Source organism: Ochotona curzoniae, unplaced genomic scaffold (genome assembly GCF_017591425.1).
Source record: "Ochotona curzoniae isolate NIBS_2020 unplaced genomic scaffold, NIBS_Ocur_1.0 patch361, whole genome shotgun sequence".
NCBI lineage: Eukaryota > Metazoa > Chordata > Mammalia > Lagomorpha > Ochotonidae > Ochotona > Ochotona curzoniae.
Window position 1 is genome coordinate 663276 of NW_024466930.1, and position 18964 is coordinate 682239.

The 18964-nt window shown below is 48.8% G+C and overlaps 1 protein-coding gene across 2 annotated transcripts; it reads left to right on the forward strand.

The window, feature by feature from the left end:
• The first annotated feature begins 463 nt into the window (after positions 1–463).
• On the forward strand, positions 464–18045 carry LOC121167296 (zinc finger protein RFP). 2 transcript variants are annotated; one of them, XM_040996740.1, is made up of 8 exons: positions 464–985; positions 2129–2224; positions 6743–6973; positions 10587–10609; positions 12349–12464; positions 12596–12628; positions 14200–14226; positions 16424–18045. In XM_040996740.1, exons 1-8 carry the CDS (start codon positions 566–568, stop codon positions 17017–17019), a joined length of 1542 nt encoding a protein of 513 aa, XP_040852674.1. In that variant the 5' UTR covers positions 464–565; the 3' UTR covers positions 17020–18045. The 2 variants fall into 2 exon arrangements, with proteins under 2 accessions (XP_040852674.1, XP_040852675.1); XM_040996741.1 differs by having other exon boundaries at positions 6743–6964; positions 10578–10609.
• The last annotated feature ends 919 nt before the right edge of the window (positions 18046–18964 follow it).

The following is an 18964-nucleotide window of genomic DNA, read 5'->3' on the forward strand; positions in this document are numbered from 1 at the left end:
CCGAGCTCTCGTGCCGGCACGTCCCGCCCCGAGGCGGCTGACCAAGCTACGGCGCGCCGTGCGTGAGGAAAAAGCCAGGCCCGCAGGCTCCCAAACCGCGTCGGGCTGCAGGAGCCCGGGCCAAGCCCCGCCCCGCCGAGCCGCCTCTTCCGCTCGCGCCGGGGTGGGGTCGACGCGGCCTCCCCGATCCGCTCGGACGCGGCCACGTTGCCTTACTCGCCCGTCGGCTCCTTGTCCCCTTGGGATCCAGCCCGGCGGTTCCGCACTCCTGGCCCCCGCAGCAGGGCCGCCGCGCACGATCCGGCGGCTGCGGCGTCCCCGCTTCCGCTCAGCGGGGCGCGGCGGGGTGGGGAGCGGCCCGGCCCGCCCCGAGCCTCCCGCCCCGAGCCTCCAGCGCGCCGGGCGCGTCAGGGATCCGGCCCCGAGAGGCGCCGCCCTCCGCCCGCCCCGCCGGCCTCCCCTCGCCTCCTGGGAGCTGCGAACCGGAGAGCGCGCCCGGCACCTGGGCTCGGCGCAGGGCTCGGTGCCGCGGGCCCATGCCCGTGCGCTCTCTCAGGCCCTCGCCATGGCCTCCGCGAGCGTGGCCGAGTGCCTGCAGCAGGAGACCACCTGCCCTGTGTGCCTGCAGTATTTCGTCGAGCCCATGATGCTCGACTGCGGACACAACATCTGTTGCGCGTGCCTCGCCCGCTGCTGGGGCACGGCTGAGACCAACGTGTCGTGCCCGCAGTGCCGAGAGACCTTCCCGCAGCGGCACATGCGGCCCAACCGGCACCTGGCCAATGTGACCCAGCTGGTGAAGCAGCTGCGCACCGAGCGGCCGTCCGGGCCCGGCGGCGAGATGGGCGTGTGCGAGAAGCACCGCGAGCCCCTGAAGCTGTACTGCGAGGAGGACCAGATGCCCATCTGCGTGGTGTGCGACCGCTCCCGCGAGCACCGCGGCCACAGCGTGCTGCCGCTCGAAGAGGCGGTGGAGGGCTTCAAGGTGAGGGCCACCTCCATCCCACCCCACCCACCCAAGCGCGCGCGCGGCGGGGAGGGGGGCAGGCGTGCAAGACGGACAAAGGGAGGAGGGAGCCAAAAGGGGCTTCCCCCCTTTTTTCCTGCCTAGAAAATGGCTGAGCCGGACGTGTGGTTCACAGCCGTCATTTCCTCCCTGTGCGCTCCTGAGCCTCAGCACTCAGATTTGGAGGAAAACCTGTAGCTGGTGAGGAAGCCAGAAGCCCCCCGCCCATCCCCCGCTCCAGTCCCCGTCAGTCCCTGCGTTTCCCTCATCACTGACACCTTGTGCATAAAGAGCCCCCTCCTCCCGTGGGGGCTGTGGAGACCCCCAGGCCTGACAGCAGCAGAGGCGTGCATGGCCAACTTACTCCGCGCAGGCTGCGCTGAGAATTGGTTGTATGCCCAGCAATCAGACGCCTTTCACTCAGTCCGTCAGCGACTTTCCCAGTACTTCCTGTATCCCGTCCTGTTCTAGAAGCTCATGGAAAAGAGTGCATTTCTTGGCTGCTTGAGTAAGCCACGCTTCCGAGGCCCAGGAGATAACACAGGTATCGTGATGAGGGAATGAGTTGTGCAGAGCTTATTGCAATCTGTTGAGCAGACCCGGATAGCAGAAACAATAACTTGGAAGCAAAGTATCCGGAGTAGGACAGTCTTAAGGAGACGTTCAGGGCGTCCATGATGTCGTCTGTTTTGTGTCTTGTAGGACTACAGGACAATATGGCGAGTGTTCCCATTTAAACGTGACAGCATTCGTGCAGTCAATGATTATGGAGTTTCCAGTTAACAGCATTCCACCTGCTCTGGTGGCAGCTGTCGGATAGGCAGGAAAATGAGAGAAGATAATTCATTTATCTCAGTGTGCCTCTGTGGCCTACACCGTAGGCTTTAACTTTCTTGGGCTAGTCACCTTTGTGCTAAAGTGGATAGATGACTTGCCGTTTAAGAAGGGCACACATTGCCCAAGGAGAGACGGTGGTGGTATGCTGTGTGGATTTGGGGTCTGTGACCACGCAAGAACCAGAGACCTGGCATCAGAAGAGTGGGTTCTGGATGTGGTAAGCAGAACAGCCATGCTTGTGCTGAGTAAGGCCTGTGTAACTTTGCCTTTTTTTTTTTTTCTCAGGAACAAATCCAGAACCAGCTGGACCATCTCAAAAGAGTCAAAGACTTGAAAAAGAGGCGCCGGGCACAGGGGGAACAGGCACGAGCCGAACTCTTGGTAAGGGCTTTTGGAATTTGCGGATCATTGTGTTTTGACTGGTCAGTCCCTCTGATGGTCAAGCCAGGTCTTGTTGAGTTGCGTTCCTCAGAACTGGAGTTGCAGGTACAGCAGCCCCATGTGCCCGGGAAGACTCACCTGGAGAACCGAGGGATTCCCTTTTATGGAGAAGATGGAGCTGCTGTGGTTGCAAGTCACAGAAATCCCCCACAGCGATCAAGTTTCGCTTGCTGGCCGCGTGTAGACTAGCCCTGATCCTTGATGGCGTGGAGCGGGGTGATCTTGAGCCCCGTTAGCTTGTGTCCTACCCATGGGTGCTGCTGCTCGATGCGGGCGAGCCACCCTGGTGGCCTCTCGCTGGAGTAACAGTTCATCCATTCTGAATTCTTTGACCAGTCTTTCAAGGCTTTGGCAGGGACCTGATGGGCTAATTCTGACATGGATATTTGGGAATTTTGTTTTTGAAAAACGGAATGTACAAAGTTTCATAATATAGGCTCACCTGTTCCACAACTTAAGCATTTATCATGTTTTTTGAATGAATAAAAGATCATGAACATCTACCCTTTAGAGGTATCTGAAAAGCAGAGTCCTACACTGGTAGTGTCTGGAATCGGCTTGTGAGAAAGTGTGTCAGTCCTAGCCGGGGTATGGTGAAGTTCTAAACCAGGGGACTCAAGCCTAAGATGTCCTTAGATCGTACGACTTGCTCTGCCCACACAGTCAGCTGACACTGCAGTTCTTACTCCAGAAGGATTTTTGTGGCTGAAGCCTCCTCTTGTTGGGCCTGAGCGATCTTGAGTCATTAAGTACAGCACCGGGTCTCCTGTGGGGGGATTGTCGAAGAGGAAAGACAGCCTTTCTCTGAACTCAGGCCACCTGGACATGCCTGTTGATCTGACACTAGCCATTTGCTTAACATCATGCAGCGTCTGGGCTTTGTGGAATGGATGGGTTGAGGTGGGGTAGCAGGGAGACCAGTGTTGTGGTGTAGTGGGTAAAGCCACATCCTGCAGGGCAGGTTGGACAAGACTTGTGGATCTCCAGCAAGGCTAGTATTGCCTTTTGCTTTTCAGAAGAGTTGTGTGGATGTTTCTTTGGTCTTTATTCTAGGAAATCAGGTGACCCGGAAGGGTAGGGTGAGGAATGCTATGCATTATGCAACCCAACAGCAGTGTCCTGGCCGAGAATCCCCTTTGAGAAACACTAATATTTAAGGTTTCCTTCAGCTTTAGTTTTCTGTTTTTGAGATTCTATTTCCTGGCTTATCTTTGAAAAGATTTATTCAGCTGAGAGAAGGATTTATAGAGAAAGGGGTGGGAGTATGTACTAAGTTGTACAGAGAGTGCCTAGTGTCAGGGTGGCTAGAGGGGTGGTCAGCGGGGGAAGTGTCTCGGCAGGATGTGAATTCAGAATATGTGTTTAGCTTTGGGGGCACCATGGGTCCCTTTAAGCTAATCAGTTCTGATGTGTCGTCTCACAGGGAGCTGCATCCAGTATGTAAGTGAATAGGTATGGTTGTGTTTCAATAAAACTTGTTTGATTCCTTTGGAGCCATCTGCTGCCCGTTTGCTTAGAGCAGACCTCTAAGCTCTCTCTGACAGTACCGTGAGAGGTGGAGAAGGAAGAGGGGCTGTGATCAGTGAAGCTCCGAGAGGAAACTGGGACTGTCCCCTCCCCTCCAGCCAGGGAGCTGGGGTACCTGTAAAGGCCCTGTCCTGGAGGGATGGAACGTGGGCCTGAGGAAGCTGCTCAGCAAACCTGTGATGAATTTTCCCAAATCCTCCACCTCAGGGCGTGTGTGTTTCTAACCTGGTATTTCCCTGTGTGAAAATTATTGTCTCAATTGCAATAAAGTTCTTGCCCCCTAGCCTCCTAAGCAAGGTGTGGCCTGATCTCTTTCCTGGTGTCCTCCCTCCACACTTGTTTGCCCCAGCCAGACAAACCGCTTCCCTGCTTTTCACACTCTGGTGTCATTTACTCTTCCCGGAAAGCCTTGCACCTGTGTGCTAAACTCCTGTTCTCCTTTTTTTTTTTTTCCAATTTTTATTTTTGAAATTTATTGTACAGTTTTGTATAGTCTGGGATATCCCTCCCCCCCACCCCCAATTTCCACCCCATGATTGATTTTTCCCATAAAGTCACAATTCTTCATAAGGAGTTACAATTCCATCAGTTGGCTGTATAAGTGTCCCCCTGCGTTGCTGGTACAGACAATGTCAGACAGTCCATCATCCCATTGTCTAGATATATCCAACACTTTCATTGGGAGTCCATCTTTTGTTTGGAAGCAGAGATGCATGTTGCATTGTGTCTTCACATCTGGATATGGTAGTCTCTATTCCACCACTATACATTCCAATTTGCATGATGGATTCCTTATTAGAGAGAACATGGTATTTCTCTTTTTGTGATTGACTTATTTCACTGAGCATAATGGTCTCTACTTGGAACCATCTAGTTGCAAATGGTACAATTCATTCTTTTTAATGGCTGAATAATATTCCATGGAGCAGATGTACCACAGTTTAACCACTCTTCTTTGGATGGACATCTGGGTTGTTTCTATGTCTTTGCTATTATAGATTGTGCTGCTGTAAATATAGGATTACAGATCCCCTTCTCACATGTAGCTTTAGTTTCATTTGGATATGTTCCTAGAGTGGGATAGCTGGGTCCTGTGCCTCTTCTCACATGGTTTGTACATTGCTTTTGTGAAGACTGTACCACTTTCCCACCATGGACTATTAACCTATTTAAAAAAACCTGATTTTCAAATGTACAATTTCCTTTTTTTTTAGTTTTAACGCAAGATTTATTAGAAAAGCTGAGAAGAGAAGACTCCCGTCCTAGTGACGGGAGGGGGTTTTGAGATAGAAAGGACCCTCACCCCCTGCCATAGTGGCAGGAGGAAAAGGACCCCAGTGCTCTGCCATAGTGGCAGGAAGACAAGAACCCCTCCTTTTTTGTTTTTTAAGATTTACTTATTTTTATTGGAAAGGCAGATTTACAGAGAGGAAAATCAGAAAGATCTTCCATCTGCTGGCTTACTCCCCACATGGCTGCAAAGGCTGGAAAAGAGCTGATCCGAAGCCAGGAGTCGGGAGCTTCTTCTGGGTCTCCCACATGCAGGGGCAGGGTCCCAAGGCTTTGGGCCATTCTCTACTGCTTTCCTAGGCCACAAGCAGGGAGCTTGGTGGAAAGTAGAACAGCCAGGATACCGACTGGTGCCCATATGGGATCTCAGTGCTTGTATGGAGAGAATTAACCAATTGGGCCATCACCTCAAGCCTTCAAATGTACACTTTCTTTTTCTTTTCTTTTTTCAAATTTATTTATTTTTATTGTAAAGTCAGATAAACAGAGAGGAGGAGCGATAGAGAGGAAGATCTTCCATCTGATGATTCATTCCCCAAGCAACTGCAATGATGCAGAACTGCTCTGATCCAAAGCCAGGAGCCTGGGCCCAGTTCCCTGGACTAGTAGCTAAAGTCCTTGCCTTGAACATGCCTGGATCCCATAAGGGTGCTGGTTCTAATCCCAGCAGCCATGCTGCCCATCCAACTTCCTGCTTGTGGCCTGGGAGAAAGCAGTGGAGGACAGCCCAGGACCTTGGGACCCTGCACCCATGTGGGAGACCCAGAAGAAGTTCCTGGCTCTAAGCAGGGAGCTGGAAGGGAAGTGGGGCTGCCGGGATTAGAACCGGCACCCATATGTGATCCCGGCAGGTTCAAGGCGAGGACTTTAGCCGCTAGGCCACACCTCCAGGCCCTGCTTTTTGTTTTTTAAAGATTTATTTCTTTTATTACAAAGTCAGATATACAGAGAGGAGGAGAGACAGAGAGGAAGATCTTCTGCCCGATGATTCACTCCCCAAGTGATCGCAACAGCTGGTGCTGTACCGATCCGAAGCCGGGAACCAGGAACCTTTTCTGGGTCTCCCACGCGGGTGCAGCGTCCCAAAGCTTTGGGCCGTCCTCGACTGCTTTCCCAGGCCACAAGCAGGAAGCTGGATGGGAAGTGGGGTCGCCAGTATTAGAATCGGTGCCCATAGGGGATCCTGGTGTGTTCAAGGCGAGGAATTTAACCACTACACTATCACACCAGCCACGATTCAAGGGTTCTTTATTGTTCTTTGCCAACTTTCCAAGATCTTTCTTGTGGTCCTTGTAAAGTTTGGGGAGAAACGTCAAAATAGTGACTTTGCTAGGATGTCAGGCAGAAAGGCTGTCTCCTGGTCTTTAATTGACTGTCCCATGAGCTATGTGTGTCTCATGAGTATTAACTTGACTGAGCTCCATAGGGTCAGGAACTGCCGTAACAATCCCTGGGGCAACTCTTTCCAGGACATCCTGTAGCTAATCACTGAGCACCAGAAGTAGTGAGCGAATGAACACTGTGGTGTTTTAGTGTCCTAGGACAAAATGATGAGTTCTCTGAATGCATGGTCGCGGGGGATGGGAAGGGATCCAGCAGTGGGCTTCCCCTCTCTTTACTGACATCTCTGTCACCCGCCAGAGCCTGACCCAGATGGAGAGGGAGAAGATCGTGTGGGAGTTTGAGCAGCTGTATCACTCCTTGAAGGAGCATGAGTACCGGCTCCTGGCACGCCTGGAGGAGCTAGACCTGGCCATCTACAACAGCATCAATGGTGCCATCACCCAGTTCTCCTGCAACATCTCCCACCTCAGCAGCCTGATTGCCCAGCTGGAAGAGAAGCAGCAGCAGCCCACCAGGGAGCTCTTGCAGGTCAGGCACAGAGAGTGCTGCCCAAGTGGCTCCCACGACAAAGAGTCTCCCTCCTTTGCCAAGTAGGACCCAGGCCCTGTCTCCTTGTGAATGCTTCAGGGGTAGCGAGGGCTTGCCAAGCGCTGCATTCGCAAGTTAAAAGCAAAACGTGTGCACTAGAGGTTGCGATTGCCGTATCTTAGACCAGTTCAAAGCATCATCTCACGGGAGGATTAAAAGGTGATACTGTGTCCAGGTCTGCCTTATACTGATAAGTGCTTCTTATCGTAGTTGTGACTTTTCTATGGTGACCTCATTTGCTCTTTTTCTTAAAAAGGAAAAAAAAACATTTTTAACTGGAAAGTCAGATACAGAGAGGAGGACAGAGAGCGATGAAGATCTTCCATCTGTTGATTTACTCCCCAAGTGGCTGGAACGGCCAGAGCTGAGCCAGCCAGGAGCCTCTTCCAGGTCTCCCACATGGGTACAGGGTCCCAAAGCTTTGGGCCACCCTGAACAGCTTTCCCAGGCTACAAGGATGGAGCTGGAAGGGAGGCAAGACTGCCAGGAGACAAACCAGCACCCATATGGGATCCTGGTGTGTGCAAGGCGAGGACTTTAGCCTCTAGGGCTGCACCTGGCCGATCAGGAGCCAGGAGCAGCTTCCAGGTCTCCCATGCAGGTGCAGGGTCTCACTGCTTTGAGCCATCCTCTATTGCTCTCCCAGGCCAAAAGCAAGGAGCTGGATGGGAAATGGAGTAGCTAAAGACACGAGCTGGTACCCATGTGGTTTTCTTGGTTTATGTATCTGAAAAAGACGAGGGAGAGATAAATCTTCTGTCGGCTGACTTACTCCTTGAATGGTGCACTGGCCGGCTTTGGGCCAAGCCAAGCCACAACCCTGGAACTCCCTGTGAATCTCATACAGAAGTGCAGGCTGGTCAGCCAGGTGCCTTTGTAATAGGAAGAAATCCCCACTATATGACTTCTTGTGCCCTGCCACCTCCCAACTTTAATTAGGTCATTTGGGGGAGAGAATCAGTGCTTCTAAGGTGCCGGAGTAGCATTAGCAGGAAACTTAAATTAGAAGCAGAACGTGGTACTCAAGTCTACAACTCACATGTGAAATACAGGTATCCCAAAGGAGAGAGATTACTTTTTAAGGGCAGAGTTATAGAGAGATGAGGAGAAATAGAGGCCTTTCATTTGCTCCCCAGATGGCTACAAGAGCCAGGGCTGGGCTATTCCAGCCAAAGCCAGGGTCCTCCTGCCAGTCTCATGTGGGTGGCAGGTGCCCAAGCACTTGGGCAATAGTCTGCTGCTTTCCCAGGTGCTTTAGCAGGGAGGGGAATTGAAAGTGAAGCAGCTGGGACTCAAACCAACACACAGTAGGCAGCAGCTTAAGCCACGGTTGCCACTATTCCCGTCCCCAGTCCCCTGCCCCAAGCAGCATCTTAACCACTGCACCAAATTCCTGTCCCTGGCTCCTCTCACTTGGCATACATTCTTCAAGGTTTATTAACCATATTGCAGTGTGTATCAGTATTTCATGTTTTCTGTCTTTTTTTTCCCCCCTTGGAAAGTGAGATTTACAGAGAGAAGGAAAATGAGAAAGATCTTCCATCCACAGGTTCATTTGCTACGTGGGTGCAGTGGCCAGAACTGAGCCAATTGAAAGCCAGGAACCAGGAGCTTCCTCTGCGTCTCCCACATGAGTGCAGGGTTCCAAGGCCATCCTCTGCTCCTTTCCCTAGCTACAAGCAGGGAGCTGGAAGGGAAGTGGAGCAGTCAGGACACAAATGAGCAGGCATATGGGATCCCGGTGACTGCAAAGCGAGGATTAGCCACTAGGCTACCGTGCAGGTCCCATTTCATGTCTTTCTTTGCCTAAATCATATCCCTTTAACCATAATACACAAGCTAAACTGTAAATGAATGAATCTGTAAGTCCATAGTAATAAGTAGGGGAAATATTTCCTTTCAGTAGAATGTCAGTAAAATAGTACAGAAGGAAATTTGAAGCTAGAAAATGATGGTTCAACAGCCATCGTAGTAACACTTGAGACAATAGTTTTTGTTTTAAATATTTATTCATTTTGAAGGAGTTTTGACGAGAGACGGAGAGATTAGTGGTGTCTTTCATCTGCTGGTTCGCTTTCCAGATATTTGCAAGTGCCAATGATATGCCAGGACAAAACCAGAAGCCAGGAGTTTTACCACTTCAACATGAATTACAGGAACCCAAACACTGGAACTGCTTTGTTCAGGCCATTAGCAGGGACCTGGATCAGAAGTGGAGCCACCGGCACATGCACTGGTACCATGTGGTATGCTGCTGTTGGCAGCAGTGCTGGCACTGCAGACAAGTGTTGTTAATGAATGTTCGAGAAACGTTTGGTAATTGGTAGTGTACCTATAACCACTCACTAATTACAAGAGGTAAAATAACAACAGTACAAGGATCCAAACCGGTATCACAAATGTGGGGCATGTTGGTGTCATGTCACTTTAAAGGACACAACGTTTACTGGTCAGAGGTGGTGCGGTCTTGTGTCCATTGTCATGGTTCCCAGAGTGCCCTGCTGATGCACCTGGGCAGTCAGTGGGGGGCAGTCAGTGGGAGGCGCCCCAGGGACTTGTGCTGTGATGCTTTCTGGCCTCAATTGTGGCCATTTGGGGAGCGAGCTAGTGGATGCAAGATCGTTCTTTGTGTCTTTTTCTCCCTGCAACAATCTGAGTCTAATCATGAGGGAGATATCTGACAAACTTACACCTTAAACAATGCTGTGAAAGAGGAGTCAGTACTGAGGGACTGTTGCAGACATCATAACTAAATGTAGCTAGTAATTCTAGATTCCCCTGTGGGTGGGTGGTATATTTGTAAACAACATTAAGAAAGTGATTGAAGTGTGGGCCACTGGTTGGATAGGTGTCTGTGTGTAATTTCTTGAATTTGATGACTAATGTGGTTATGTGAAGAAATGTAGTTGTTCTTAGGAACTACACATAGAAGTATAAAGTGGTACTATAAACAATCACCTCTTCTGAAAATAAGTGTGGCACATATATCAAAGGGGAGAGAAAAAAATAAATTTTAGGTGCCTGGCACAGTAGCCTAGCAGCTAAACTTGCCTTGCATGTGCTAGGATCCCATATGGATACTGGTTCTAATCCCAGCAGACATGCTTCCCGACTAGCTCCTTGGCTGTGGCCTGGGAAAGCAGTGGAGGACAGCCCAGGACCTTGGGACCCTGCACCCATGTGGGGGACCTGGAAGAAGTTCCTGGATCCTGGCTTCGGATCAGCATAGCATCGGCCATTGCACTCACTTGGGGAATGAATCAATGAACGAAAGATCTTCTCTGTCTTCCTTTCCGTATATCTGACTTTCCAATAAAAATAATACCATAAGTCTTTTTTTTTTTAAGATTTATTTTTCTTACACAGTAGGGGGAATGCTAGGATAGCGTATGCTTCCCCGTTTTCTCTGTCTGGCTTTTAGCTGCTTGCACTGATCTTTGTCTTGTAGCTTTTCCTGGGGGCCATCCCATAGTTGCATTTTCAAAGACCATGCATGAAAGATGACTGATGTTACGATGGCCTTTGATGGTTCTGCTTTTCCTTTCTTTTGCAGGACATCGGGGACACACTGAGCAGGTACAGTTCCCTCTCCCCTTAGTGTAAAATCAAGCTCAGGAAGACTGTTTTCCTCATGTTTGTTCATCCTGAAAGGAACCCAGTGGCCGAGACAGATACAAAACCGACATACCTGCTTATCCCGGAAGAGAGTCACTAGTGTGTAAGGAACTAGGTGAACCAGAGCTCTTCTCGGTAAACCTTGGGAATTACTGGCAGACTGATGAATGAGGCGGTGCCAGTGTTTTAACAGAGTGGGTACCTTTCCATGCAGTGTGGGGACTCAGGCCGAGTTCAAGGTTCAGCTATTGTTTCCTATATATTTCAGAAATTTTTCTGCTTTTGTTCTATCGTTTTTATTTTATAATAGAAGAAATACAAAGTAAGTAGGATATACCGGACTTGAAGTTATATGATTACTCGTGAGCCACTGGATTCTGGTTCTTATTTCCATTATTTTTCTACCATCAAGTGGCAAGTAGGAAAAAGCTCCTTGGGAGTTGGGATATGATCACACAGGGAAAGCTTCGAAAGGGGTGAGAAGCCAGGACAGTGCTGTGTTTGCAGAATGGAAGGTGAAGGCAAATGGAATACAATGTTTAGTACAAGAGTGCCAACAGAGGTGGAGGCTGGCTTTGAGGAAAATGGGCTTCCCAGTTGGTTAAAAGCCTGTATGGTAGAAATCCTCCAAGAGAAGATGTAGATGAACTATGTGAGAACATTTCAGGAGATAGGGAAGACCTCGTAGATGAGGTGGGCTGGCTTGCAGGTTTGTGTCAGTAGAATCATGCTGATGGAAGTCAAGTTCTTGAGGGTCCTGGTCCCCAGGATGGATCTATGTTAAGAGTATATTTGACTCCCAGTCAGATGACCCAAGAAAATACCACCTTTGCCTACTGCCTTTTGATGCCCATCTATTTCTGACCTAACATAAGAAGGTAGATTGTTTGGAATCTAGTGGATAATTTAGGATTAGATATGGCAATAGGAGATAAGAACACCAAAATTTCATTGGCTTTAGGCCTAAATGTAGCACAAGGTTTTGTTGCCATGTGAGAATGTACAGGTAACGCCTGGGGCTGGTGTGTTGGCTCCAGTGATTCACGGACTCCGGATGTTTTCCGCTTTGCTCTTGTACCATCTCGAAGGTACATCCCTCCTGCATCCCTGGCTGGCTGCTGGAACACCAGCTTGGGGAAGATGTCATATCACATTCTGTTTTCAGACAGACTTCTCAAAATACCAAGATACTTCTTAGCCACCCATTGGCCAGAATTTAGCAGCAGGTCATATCTAACTACAACAAAGACTGGATATGTATAAGCCATAAAATTGGAGAAACCGGAGAATTTTTTTTTTCCCCAGAGATTGTGAAATTGGTCTGTTGACCCTCGGGGAGTGCATTATCTCTCTGTAGATTGTATTTGGATTGTGGGGATTCTGGATAATTACCTACCATAAATAACAAGGAGTAGGTCATAGATTCTAGTACTTTGTGGTAAGGTCAGCCCGTAACTTAATTCAGCAAATGTGTTTTTGAGGAATTGCTGCTAGGATGTCCATGGGCTTGGATCCATGGGGGAACTGACAGTGAGTAAGGGTTCTTCCTTCCCTGATCGAGGGGATCAGAGTCCAGGAAAAGCTGTAGGGATTGGTTTGAACAACTCCATCCATATAGCTCAGTTTAAGCCCAGGACCATCTGAACCCCGGAAGATTGTGGCTTGGGGGAAGGGATTCATGTGTGTGTGTTTTAATTTAGGGCTGAAAGAATCCGGATCCCTGAACCTTGGATCACACCTCCAGATCTGCAAGAGAAAATCCACATTTTTGCCCAAAAATGTCTGTTCTTGACGGAAAGTCTGAAGCAGTTCACAGGTAATATGAGGGGAGGGATTATGAGGGGAAATGGATTTATATTGTAAATATTTATGTAATGTCTGAAAGGAAATATTTTCCAACCAGAGAGAGTAGCATGCAAATTCACACTTTTCGTTTTCTCTCCTTAGAAAAAATGCAGTCAGATATGGAGAAAATCCAAGGTAAGTTCATGTATTTGCTGTGATTTTTGATGTTGACATTTCCTGGAAAGCAGTGCCTTCTGTACTATAATCCTTAGGGAATGAGACCAGCGAGGTGCCAGTCAGCCTGACCTGATAGCTTGCTAGCTTGCATTCTTTTTTTTTTTTTTTTTTAATTTTTCAATTAATAGCTTCTTGTTCTAATTTGAAATCTGGTAACTGTTCAGTCATTCTTCAGTCTGTCTTGATGAAGGAGAAAATAGGCAATCCAGAGATTTAATTCTGAATTTGATTTATTCTTAAATTGTTTTTGATTAGGGAAAAAAATGAACAGAAACTGTCCTAATCACATTTCCCTTGAGGCAGTGCGTCTCGTGGTTTGGTGAATTCCTGCTGTTTGTGGCCAGAGGTGCCATCCCAGACGGGAGGACTCGGGCAGCCCTGTCAGCACTACCAGCAGAGTTGTTAGGAGTGAGCACTGGCAGTTTGGACAGCCTGCGCTGTCTACACCCAGTTCCACCACTTCATCAAGATTGTTTTTTTCCAGTATTTTATGTATTTTTTTTTTTTTTGAAAGACACAGTTACAAAGAAAGAGGGGTCTTCCATCCACTGGTTCACTCCCTAAATATTGACAATGTCTGGGTCTGACCAGAGAAGCCAAGAACCAGTAGCATCAGCAGGGTATCCCATGTGGATGCAGAGGATCAAAAACTGCGGCCATTTTCTGCTGGTTTCCCGGGCCATTAGCAGGGAACTTGGATCCTACGTAGAGCAGTCAGGACTTGAACTGGTCACTGTGTGGAATGCTAATGTTGGCAGCAGTTTAACCCACAGTGCCACAATGTTGGCCCCTTACCAAAGATCTTACAGTGGAACTTTCTAAATGACGAAAATAATAGTTATAAGGTTGTAAACTAAGATTAGGCACCATTTCTGAAGCCTTTAGAATGGAGCCTGACACACTAAAATATTCTGGGCAATTAGGAGACACTTTCACATCTAAAATTTTCTACTCGTGAGCCATGTTTAGTAGTTGGCTAGGCTGGTTAGTAAAATCCTTACATATATGTAACTCCTTTTCTTATTGTAAATGGTAAAGCCTCCTAATCCTTGATAATTTCTTGTATTATGTGTGCTGAATCCTTGTTGGCATTGCATCTTGTCGGATGTGTATGGTCATTTGGCATCTAGCAGCATAGATGTAGGAGACCCTTTTGTGTCCTCCACAAGGGAGACATGGCTGGAGACAGTTACGACACTAGGTAATGCCGGAAGCGAAACAATCAGACATGGCCTGCTTCCCTCTCTGCAGCCTTGTGGTCTGGGCTTAGTTTGACCCAACGTTCTGGCCATCCCAGGCGTGTGGCTATCCTTTCAATGAAGTTGCCAGCCCCTCTCTCCTTTCAGTCTCTTGGCTGAATGATGGAGTCATAATTTAGATGTGGAAGTCAGCGCACGGCTCACAGTGGGAGTTCTGGAGGTCTTGGTGGAGACCTCTACCTTGGGATTACTAAGCAAAGCTCCTGGTGTTAACCTGCTTCCTGGAAATACTCCTGTGACTTCTGTAACTGCTTTTCTCTTTTCTTTCAGAACTCAGAGAGGCTCAGTTATACTCAGGTAAGTAATGGAAGACAAACTGTTGGGAATAATGACATCCCTATGCGTCTCTCTGCTAATGTGAATGATTTCAAAGTGTCCCAAATGTGGATTCCTTCAGGTTTCATGTGTAAAAATCATCAAAAACCCACTGGTTTCTCATAGTATCTTTGCCTCCTGAAATGCCTCAGAACTAAAGCCATGGGAAGAAATTAGTCTGAGATGTCAAAAAAGGTTAGAATGGAAGCCTCTACTTCCTAAAACAAACAGCCTTCCCAGCCTTCCCAGCCTCGGGGCAGCAAGCAGCTGGCCACAGGCAGGGCTGACTGAGCTCAGCTCTCAGTGCCAGACGCAGCCTGGAAGCCTTAGCCCAGCCCATCACTTCACCTCAGGGAAATGGTCACATGCTCCCTTCCTTGCCAGCCACTTTCACCCCAGAATCAGAGAAAGCCTGCAAATCCACAGTCCTAGAGGTTCCTCAACTGGAAGTACATACTTTCTGTGGTTACGCAGCTGTCGTCTTGTGGAAGGCTTCACGGAGAGAAGGGATGAGTCCGTGCACTCAAACCCACCGGCTGTGACCCGTATTTAAGTCTGAGTCCCTTGCTCACCTTCTGCACTGTCTAGCCTTGTGCTGGATATTTTAGAGGAAGGCAGACAGCCCCTTTGTGTTTGGAGTTTTCATGGTCTGGTGGAAGGTATGAAGTGTACCCGGGACATGGGAAAGAGATAGGCAGCTGTTGGGAACAGATTGTTCAACCACGAATGAAGGATCTGGGGTTCTTGCTCGCTTCTGCCAGGTCCTCCACTGAACCGTGGTGGGAGTCACTTGGCCTCCCTGGGCTTTGTGCTCTGGAGACACAGTAGTTGGCAGACTTCTCCAGAACAAGAGGCAAAGAGCAAGTGAGCGCACTTATCCGGGCTTTCACGTACTAAATGCTTGTCCCAGGAGATGTGACGTAGGTAATGTGAAGAATAGAACAGTGAGGGCTGGCTGAGAGCTCCGAGGTAGACACAGACGTTAGACGAGAAACGGAGTTTGGGCGTGCAGAGTAAAGATTTGATAGAATAAATAAGCACGTAAAAGAATGACTTGAAAGGGGGACACCTTGGTACCTACTCCTGATCACTTATCTACATTTCTCAGATCCCAAGTCTGAAAGCCAAAAGCTTTCCCATTATTTGCTATTAAGTTCAGTCTGGTAGCAACAGCTGTGCTTAGGCTGGTCTGCAGAGAGGCTTTTTCCTGGGGGAGGAAGCACTAATGTTTCATGGCTGCCTGTCTAAAATCTGTGATATTCTGAATTCTGCAACACTGTCGGTTTCACAGAAAAGTGATTTACAGACATGTAAGAAAACCTCAAATTCAGACTATACTGGATATTGTGGGTTAGGATGTAAAAGAAAGGGAATGCAGGTAAAATTTCAATATTCAATATATGCTTATTAAGAGGTAACTAGTTATTCCAAGGAAAAGAAAAAACTCATAGTAACAAGGAAAGAGTTTTTTTAGCTCACTTCCCAGATTTCTACAATAGCCAGAGCTAGGAGAGGCTGAGAGCCAAAAACTCAATCCAGGCCTCCCACGTGGTGGCAAGAACCTGGTCCCTGAGCCTTCATTCCTGTGCTTGCAGGAAGCTGGAACCGGGAGTAGGAGTTGACTGCTGATCACAGGTGCTGCCTGTGGGACCTGGGTACCTGCACCAGGGTCTTGGGCACTAAACACCCCCTCTTAAGCAGTAATTCTTTTTTTTTTAAAGATTTATTTATTTTTATTGGAAAGTCAGATATATACAGAGGAGGAGAGACAGAGAGGAAGCTCTTCCGTCCGATGGTTCACTCCCCAAGTGAGCACAACGGCTGGAGCTAAGCCGATCTGGAGCCAGGAGCTCGTTCGGGTCTCCCACGCGGGTGCAGGGTCCCAAGGCCTTGGGCTGTCCTCGACTGCTTTCCTGGGCCACAAGCAGGGAGCTGGATGGGAAGTGGAGCAGCTAGGAATAGAATTGGCATCCATATGGGATCCCAGACGTGCAATGCGAGGACTTTAACCACTATACTATAGCACCAGGCCCAAGCAGTAATTCTTAAGTGTGGATTTTAGGATTTATTTCACCATACATGAATGCAGCTTCTTGTGGGGAGCTTTGCAGGAAGGTGTGAAAGGCTGCCGAGTGGTTCTCCTGGCCCTCGGGCTGACCATGCCTCTGTGTCTCTGCAGTGGATGTGACTCTGGACCCGGACACGGCCTACCCCAGCCTGATCCTCTCCGATAACCTGCGGCAAGTGCGTTACAGCTACCTTCAGCAGGACCTGCCCGACAACCCTGAACGATTCAACCTGTTCCCCTGTGTCCTGGGCTCTCCATGCTTCATCGCTGGGAGACATTATTGGGAGGTAGAAGTGGGAGACAAAGCCAAGTGGACCATAGGTGTCTGCGAAGACTCAGTATGCAGAAAAGGTGGCGTGACCTCGGCTCCCCAGAATGGCTTCTGGGCAGTGTCACTGTGGTATGGGAAAGAATACTGGGCTCTCACTTCCCCCATGACTGCCCTTCCCCTCCGGACCCCCCTCCAGCGGGTGGGGATCTTCTTGGACTATGATGCTGGGGAGGTGTCCTTCTACAACGTGACAGAGAGGTGTCACACCTTCACTTTCTCTCACGCTACCTTCTGTGGTCCTGTCCGGCCCTACTTCAGTCTGAGTTATTCGGGTGGGAAGAGTGCAGCTCCTCTGATCATCTGTCCCATGAGTGGGATTGATGGCTTTTCTGGCCATGTTGGGAATCATGGGCATTCTATGGAGACTTCTCCTTGAGGACGTGAACTTAGGCTATAAGGGTTCTTGGCCATAATCTGGTCCCAGGCACAAGACGTCTTGTTGCCTTGCCACTTCCTGTCCGTCACTCCAGGTATTCTCACCATTTTCCACCCCCTTGCCAATGGGAGATAGGATGTCCATGTTCTTACCATCCTTTCTCTTCCCCTGGAAATTTTGAGAAGTATCAAGAGTTCTCCTCCCCACCAAAATAAATAAAAACCAGAGTGTACCTCTGGTGGTTCATCCTTTTTGCTTTTACACACTACTGGAAGCGATCCCGATGTGGGGAGTCTCTGGCTTTGCAGGGCCGTCCGAGACAGGCATGCCCTCCTGGGTCAGCCACGAAGAGTGACCGAGGTTTTCTGCTATTATTTCTGGACTGGAGCTTTTCCCTAAAAACTTGGATGGAACGTCAAGGCCCAGTGAACATGGCCACCTGTGTTCATTTTATTCCCTTGGAAGAGTACCTCAAGCCCCGATTTCCCCATCCATCATAATTTGATTAACTCAGTTAACGCGGCCTGTGTGTGTTTTGATTAGTCAGTTATTTTTAAATTATGGTGGGAAAACGCCTCCAGCTGTATTATGAGATGATGTTCTAATCACTGTCTCCGAGTCTTTTCTAAGGGATTCATCCACTTCCTTTATTCTACTGGAAGGGGAATCCTGGTGCTGGATACACATCATCCAGGATGATTTCTGCCCAACACGTGTCTGCTGTCTCTAGGCCCCCCTCCCAACTCACACGTATGGATTGGCGGGCACAGGGCAGCCCTGGAAGGGTGCTGGGGAAGTACTTCAGGGATTCATTGACCTCTGCCTCCTTCTCTCCATCTCCTCTGGGCGATGGGAGGATTGACCTTTCGGATGCGCATACCTTTGAGACAGCTCCAGCCCCCTGACTGTAGGATCATGCCACATTCTAGAATGATAGGGCAGATCGCTCTGAACGAGCCCCCTTGCTGGTCCTTCTCTTCGGGTACATGCCTCTCTGTTTAAAAATAAAGTGAATATGGATGTTTACAGTGTTGTCATTTTCTGGGTCTTGGTAAGTCTCAGTTCATAGATAATTGGGGTGGGGTGGGGTTGGGTGTGTGTGGAAATGGTAGTGATTTTCCATATAAATCCAGAATTCCATTCTGCCGAGTATTTTTGCTTCTAACTGAATAATAAAATGACTTTCTAATTATTGAGAAAGTAATGTTGGATATCCTTTAATTTCACTGAAAAAGTGTTTTTTTTCTTTGTTGGTTTGTTTTGTTTTGTGGTTGGCAATGAAACGACCCAAACCTTTCTTCCAGAACCCACCAGGCATTTGGATACCATCACCATGTGCTGAGGGAGGAAGTGCCATACTGAAAGAATACCCCTCTTTCTAGGTTAGAAGCTTTTCCGCTTGAGAACCTGGGCTTAGAAACCAAGACCCTGTGGGCTGTATGTTGCAGTGTGCCACACTGAGGTTCCATAACGGAGAGCATGGGTTGGTGGTCACATGTCCCAATTTTAGATGTTACAGGGGAAATAGAAGCAGGGGCTTGTAGAAAGGGCCTTCTGGGGCCAGTGTTGTGGCATGGTGAGTTAAGCTGCTGCTGCAATACCAGCATCCCATATGGTTGCTGGTTTGAGAGTCAGCTGCTCCACTTCAGTTCCCTGCTAATACACTCCTAGGACCCCTGCATCCACCTGGGGAGACCGGAAGGATGGAGCTCCTGGCTTTGGCCTGGCCTTCTCTGGTTCTTGTGGCTCTTTGGGGAGTGAACCAGTAGTTGCTCTCTAACTTTCAAATATATATTGTTTTATTATTGGAAAGGCTATACAGAGAAAGATCTTGATTCACTCCCCAGGTGGCCTTAGCAGCTGGAGCTGATCTGATCTGAAACTAGGGACCAGGAGCCTTTTAGGGGTCTCATGCAGGTGCAGGGTCCAAGGCCTTCCTTGACTG